The sequence below is a fragment of the Ovis aries genome, chromosome 12 (assembly GCF_016772045.2).
Source record: "Ovis aries strain OAR_USU_Benz2616 breed Rambouillet chromosome 12, ARS-UI_Ramb_v3.0, whole genome shotgun sequence".
Classification (NCBI taxonomy): Eukaryota; Metazoa; Chordata; class Mammalia; order Artiodactyla; family Bovidae; genus Ovis; species Ovis aries.
The window spans coordinates 64,561,514-64,568,665 of NC_056065.1; the positions used below are offsets into that span (position 1 = coordinate 64,561,514).

A 7,152-nucleotide genomic window follows, 5' to 3' on the forward strand; every position below is an offset into this window, starting at 1 on the left:
ATTAGGAGGTGAGATCTTTGGAGGTGCTTAAGCAATCAATGATGGTAGAACCCTCCTAAATGGAATTAGTGCCTTTAAAGAAGACCTCACAGAGGTCTCTTACCCCTTTCACCATGTGAAGACGCAGTAGGAGGGTTCTGGCTGTGAGCCAGGAAGAGGACCTCCACTGGGAAGAGACCATGCTGGTGCCTTGATCTTGGGCTTTTCAGCTTTCAGAACCCTGAGAAATAGACTTCTGATGTTTATAAGCTGTGGTATTTTGTTATAGCAGCCTGAACAGACTAAGATACACACTATTCTCTCCTCATTTTCTTTCTGTAATTTACATGTATGTTAGACTGATATTGCACTAAAGGCCTCTGATGTTTTATTTAAAGAAAAAAAAAATGTTCTCCTTGTATTATACTTCAGTTAAGTTTTTTGTGACCTGTTTTTAGGTTCACTGAATTCTTTCTTCTGTTGTGTCTAATCTGTCATTGAGCCTAGTCAGTAATTTTGAAAATATATTTTTAGATTCTAAAATGTTCATTTTCTTTAGAATTTTCATTCTTTTGCTTAAATTTTTCATCTTATCACTCATTTTGTCTGTGTTTTTTATCAATACCATAGTATTTATTGTAGTTATTTTAGAATCTTAACTCCAGCAGCTAAGTTTTTCAACAGCCTTAGTTTTCTGATGGTCTTCTTGTATTGATTTTTTGCTGTTGATTATTAGATATATTTTCCACCTTCTTCACATAGCTCTGAGTTTTTCATGGGATGCTGGCCATTGTGTATGCAGAAGAGACTGAGGTTCATAGACTGATGTGGATGCTACCTATCTGCCCCCGACTCCGCCCCCCAAAGAGCTCATCCTTTCCTCTATCTGGCAGGTAGAGGCAGGGTCTTATTTAGTCATTCAGATCAGAAGTCAAGAGGAATCACGGTTGAGTTGCAGCTTTATAGTGATCAGTTCTGTTCTGGTTTCAAATGTCTTGAGAATGGAATCAGGCCTCTCTCGTCAGCAGGGCCTAGTGATTAGGGCTTGCCTGCCATTTTCTAGTCCCTTCCCCAGCTTTTCATGCTGCTGCTTAAACACAGCAGAAGTCCCATGAGTAAGAATTGGTGAACTGGAGGGACTGATGTCCCTCAAGATTCCAGTCCCCGACACCAGTTCAAGTGTGGCTGTTTTCTCCTGGTCCCAGGGAAGTCACTTTCCTATGACTGGCTCACTCCTCCAGCCACAGTGACCAGACTTAGCAGTTGCCCTTGAGGGTTAGAAGTGGCTGTGTCTTGGTCTCTAGTTTACCCAGGAAGGGCTTATTTCTCATTGGAATTTAGCTCCTTTATACCTCTTTGTGTTTACCTCTGTTTTATGGCATTAAAGAAAAATGGTATATTTTTAAGCAAATGAGGTATTTTCTCTTCATTCCATTCATAGGAATGGTGGTCTTTTGAGATCTTCTATATCCTACTTAGAAGTGAAATCTCCAGCTCTGACTTTTGAATATGTAATGTTGAAAAAGAGGAACACTGACTTGGTGATCGTATCTTACAATTTTTTTTTTTTTACAATTTTTATTCTTAACTTTTTTCATAGTGTAGAGTAGGGGTCAACAAACTTTTCTTAAAGGACCAGGTAGTATGTTGGGCTTCATGGGCAGGGTGGCAAAATCAAGGCTATTTTGTAGGTACTTATATGACCATTCAAAATGTACCATTTGAAGATATAAAGATCATTCTTAGCTCATGGGCTATAGAAAAATAGGTGTGCAGAGTTTGGCAGGTGTAGAGACAAATCATAGAGCAATTCGAATGTTGTGATGACATGTAAGAGAAGCAGGTTTGAACCCTGGGTTCGAAAGATCCTCTGGAGGTGGGTATGGCAACCCACTCCAGTATTCTTGCCTGGAGAATCCCACGGACAGAGGTGCTTGACAGGTTACAGTCCATAGGGTCGCAGAGTCAGACACAACTGAAGCAACTTAGCATGCATGCCGGTTAAAGAAAAAGCAAGCAACTGTCAGATATTTTGAAGAAATTGCTACAGATACTTGGAAGCATTCTACTACATATTATTAACAATTTTTTTCTTAGAAAGCTTTGACACTCAAAATTAGTACAAGCCAGTGGAAGCAGACACTTAGGTGTGTAAATACAAGGTAGGGATTATAGTAATGTAGGTTTGCACAAGGTGTCTCTGTAGGATTGGGGAAAGAAGATGATGCTTTGCTGACTCTTGAAGAGGAATTAAGATTTATTTTCAGGCAAAAATTTTACTTATCCAGTATTACCATGCTGTTGAATTGACTCTCTCAAGGTCATCTTAGAAATGGTTTGACTATGAGGTTTGACAAACTTAGAAACTCATTCTCTCCTTATGTGATTATATACTTGTGAATATTAAATGACAGGTAGTAGGTAAGCAGCCTTTTGTGACTGTTTTAAGAAACCAGTTATCACTCTGTAACATATTATGCAGTGACTAAATGGTAGTTTAGCAAGAACAATTCAGTTTCAGCTTTCCCAGAGGTTTATTGCTGTTTTAAATCACTTTTTTTTTTTTTTAGTTTTTTATTTTTTTAATTTTAAAATCTTTAATTCTTACATGTGTTCCCAAACATAAAATCTTGTCTTCTCCACAGGTTTTTAAAAAAGTATTATAATTACTGTAGGAAGACTATTTCAAAGCAGAGACTTCTTTTTAGGTGCTTTATAAATTAAAGAGCTAGTAGGATGGGTGAAGAGTCACCACAAGAATTTTTACTTAGAGTTGGGAGTAGGATTTAAGGGGACAAATCAGGCTTTTGCTAAAGAGAGTATAGTGTTATTGATGTATTCAGTTGTAGCATGTTAATATGCTAGTAAATCTTTTTCCAATTCCAGAAAATTGGTTAGCATAATGAAAAAAGCAGCTGATCATTTTTTATTTCCCTTTTAAGAAGGCTCCCCTGGAGTTTACATTTTCCTCAATTACTGAACACAGGTTTTGTTAGGTAGGTAATAAGGATTTTTAGTTCATGGTAAGCAAAAGCTAACAGTGCTTTGAAGATCTTGATATTGGATTTACTAGATTATTTTCCACAGCAAGCAAACCAAAATCCTTCATAACGTTGATACTTGACATTTAATTTTATAAAAAATTTTTTTCTCTCTGTATTTTTCTTTTTGCTTTTATTAAGTATCAGAATACATGAGAGCCACAGAAATATCTGTATTCATATCCAATAATTCTGATACTTGGAAAGATCCAGCAGAATTATTTAAAAAGAAACTACTACCTGCAGAAAGATGATTATCACAGTTTATCTTTCTTAGCACCATCCTCCTCACAAAAAAGAAACCCTGAAAGAACATTACAGCAATAGGGGAATGATTGGATAAATTGTGAATCAATAGAATATTATATAACCTTATAAAGACTGTAATTTTGAGCACCATGTAGAAATAAGGGGAAATATTTATTATAGTCTATTGAAAAAAAAAAAAACAAAACCCTGAATACCAATTGTTTTGCTGTAAGATACCAAATTGGAAACTTGGAAGATGAGTAACGGAAATTTTTAGCTAATTTAGATGCACTAAAAACTGTTAGTATTAGTAAATACTATTAGAGAAATAGATGGGGAAACAGTGGAAACAGTGTCAGACTTTATTTTGGGGGGCTCCAAAATCACTGCAGATGGTGACTGCAGCCATGAAATTAAAAGACACTTACTCCTTGGAAGAAAAGTTATGACCAACCTAGATAGCATATTCAAAAGCAGAGACATTACTTTGCTGACTAAGGTCCATCTAGTCAAGGCTATGGTTTTTCCAGTGGTCATGTATGGATGTGAGAGTTGGACTGTGAAGAAAGCTGAGTGCCAAAGAATTGATGCTTTTGAACTGTGGTGTTGGAGAAGACTCTTGAGAGTCCCTTGGACTGCAAGGAGATCCAGCCTGTCCATTCTGAAGGAGATCAACCCTGGGATTTCTTTGGAAGGAATGATGCTAAAGCTGAAACTCCAGTACTTTGGCCACCTCAAGCAAAGAGTTGACTCACTGGAAAAGACTTTGATGCTGGAAGGGACTGGGGGCAGGAGGAGAAGGGGTCGACAGAGGATGAGATGGCTGGATGGCATCACTGACTCAATGGACGTGAGTCTGGGTGAACTCCGGGAGATGGTGATGGACAGGGAGGCCTGGCGTGCTGCGATTCATGGCATCGCAAAGAGTCGGACACGGCTAAGCGACTGGACTGAACTGAACTGAACTAAAATACTGTTAGTGTCCCTTTCTGAAGGTTCCCTAGATACAGTTTGATTCTCTTAGGTATGATGATCGGGAGAGATGAGTGAATACAAAAAAGGAGGACTGAAAGACAGTAGATAATGCTTAATTTGTGGGATTTTCTGTATAAAAAGGTAACTTAAATGTTTATATTTGAGCCTTCAGACATTTCCTGAGTCAGCGTTATGGATATAATGTTATTGTGTACCTTGACTCCAAGATTTTACAGTATTTCACCTTGTTATTAACTGAGTGACTGTGAATCCTAAATGTGTTATGACTCTGTTTTCAGGATAAGGGAAATCTTGAAGGCATCGCGAAAATTGCAAGGTGATCCCGACTTGCCCATGTCGTTTACTTTGGCTATAGTGGAGTCTGACTCTACAATAGTCTACTACAAACTCACTGACGGATTTATGCTGCCGGATCCTCAGGTCAGTTTGGAGGTGACTATCAGTAAAACAGTGAAAAAAGAAGAAAATTATGACATGATTTTAAGTGTGAATCAATGCATTCACAGAACCATCGCTTCTTTTGCAATATGAAAATTCAAGGGAAAAAGGAATTGATGTCTCATACCTCAGAAAACTAGCTATGTTCTGTTCAAAGTAACATGTTCCTAGTTGTTTTCACAAAAAATTATTTGACTTCCTCACTCTACAGAAAATTTTGTAGTTTCCAAGAGTCCTTCACCAAGTCATGACGCATTTAATTATTTGATGAGTAACTGGGGTGGAATATAAAGGCTTATAATAGTTTTAACCAAAAGAACATTTAAGGAAATGTTAAATTGGTTGGCATTTTGAGAGGAACAATTTAATACATAAATGTGTTTCATATGATTTCTTCACATTGTTAGCATAATTGAGATAATCACAATAAATATCTTTCGAGTTTTGCTTTAAATTACATTATCTTTTGGGGAAAAGGTCCATCCTGATCTTTTTCTTTTTTTTATGTTGCAGAATATTTCGCTTAGAAGATGACACCTATCCTTCCTGATTAAGAATCCTTATCCTGGATTAAGAACCATCAGCCTGGTTCATCTTTTATCTCAGAGATAGTCAGGGCTGACTTAGCTGGTCCCATTCCAGAAGTTTTCTTTTTTGAAGAATAAAACTTTCCCATATAGAATTTATTTTGTTTAAAAAAAAAAATAGTAAGATAGTTGCTCTAGAACTTTCTCACCTGGAGACAGTTTGATTATAGTCATATACAAGTTTATGCCTATGGTATGTTCAGAAGGATAGGACATTCTTGAGACCACCATCTCTTTCCCTTACTGAACTCTCTCTGTGCCTTTTGGTCACTACAGCTAGTCTGCAGAAATGGAGAATTTACTTTAGTTTTCATGGTACAATTAATGTTACTTCCTTCTTTGGTTAACTTTAAATCAAAATTAAAAATATGCTCATCCAGAGTATAAAATTGCATATCTAGATTAATAGGGACCAGAGAAGTGTTAACCTACAAGAGCACTGGGCCTTTTTTTTCCCTATTCTTACTACTACCACCATACTGTATCATAGCTAGACTATTGTAGGAGAGATATTAATGGTAGCGGACAGTGTGAACCTTAAAAACATCTTTCTTCAGTAGACCTAGTTTTTCTACTTTTTCTTAATTAATTGTTGCAAAGAAACGTATTTTAAAAGTTAAAGCAAGAGTCAGGGAAGTTTTTCTGGAAAGTGCCAGAAAGGAACTATTTTAGGTTTTTCAGGCCATATAGATTTTCTCACAACTTCTCAGCTATGCTGTCTGTAGAATAAAAATAATTGTAGACAGTATGTAAATGAATGGATATGCCTGTATTCCAATAAAACTTTATTTACAAACACATGGCCATAGTTTGCCAACACCTGGTCTGGGGAAATAGTCAATAAACATACAAAGGTAATGAATTGTGTGTTATGTACCCATTAAAAATTAGAAATGAGTATGCTGTAAAACATGAGAAAATGCTTAGTAAAAATAAAAAAGCAAGATACAAAAGTGTATGAATGGGTATGATTATGGCTGTAAATAACACACCAAGTGTATAATAAAAAAGAGGACAAAATAAATTCCTAACTGTAGTTATAATAGGAGCGCAGGGCAGTAAATGGACGGCTTTGTCTTTCTTTAAGATTTTAGTTTTTCTTTGTTGGTATTACTTTTATAATAAAAATGTTTTAAAGTAAAAAAATGTATCCTGAGATCTGTATTTGTGATTTATTTTTGTATATTAATATTACCACAAATTTTGCAGCTTAAAACTACAACACGTTTAATATCTCAGCATTGGGTCCTTTGTAAGGCTGTCACGGCTGTAGTCTCATCTGAGGCTGTACTGGGGAAAGGTCTCCTTCCTCACTCCTGTGGTTGGGAGCAGCTTTCTGTTCTCTGTGGGCCCTTGTACTGAGGACCTCGGTTTAGTGGGCTGTTAGCAAGAGGCCACCCTCTTGGTCGCATGAGCCTTGCCAGCGTAACTGGTTGTTTGCTCAAAGCCAGTGACAGAGTCCGCAAGGTGGACCTTGTAATCTTACATAATGTAGTCATGGATCCTGTCACCTTTGCCATTTTCTGTTGGTTAGAAGCAAACCAGGGCTTATTACACTTGAAAACAGCAGTAACAAGAATGGGAACTTGGCCAAAAGAAGGAAAATTGTTTAAAGCATCATTCTTGAGCCACAGTAGTTCCTGACTCCTTTCCTTTGGTGTTATTTGAATTTGACTTTTCTTTTTGATGGAAGGTCTTGGTCTTTCCTTCCCCAGAAGGCCTGAATATCCGCCAATTCAGAACAAAGTGTGTTTCTGTGACCCCAGGTAGAAATGTGCAGACTTATCGGTTCGTAGGGTCTTTGCCATTTGACTCCTTTTGAGGCTTTTCATTGCAGTGTTAGAAAACAGTCTGTATTTTCA

At 37.0% G+C, this 7,152-nt stretch overlaps 1 protein-coding gene across 3 annotated transcripts in view; it reads left to right on the forward strand.

The window, feature by feature from the left end:
* Nucleotides 1–6,436, forward strand: part of TSEN15 (tRNA splicing endonuclease subunit 15) — a 29,360-nt gene extending 22,924 nt beyond the window's left edge. For 2 of the 3 annotated variants that reach the window (XM_060396195.1, XM_060396196.1), the window contains exon 4: nucleotides 4,544–6,436. In XM_060396195.1, the coding sequence (XP_060252178.1) occupies nucleotides 4,544–4,796 (253 nt within the window). In that variant the 3' untranslated portion in view covers nucleotides 4,797–6,436. The remainder of the gene's footprint in view (nucleotides 1–4,543) is intronic. The other variant, XM_027975952.3, reaches the window with a different exon arrangement.
* The last annotated feature ends 716 nt before the right edge of the window (nucleotides 6,437–7,152 follow it).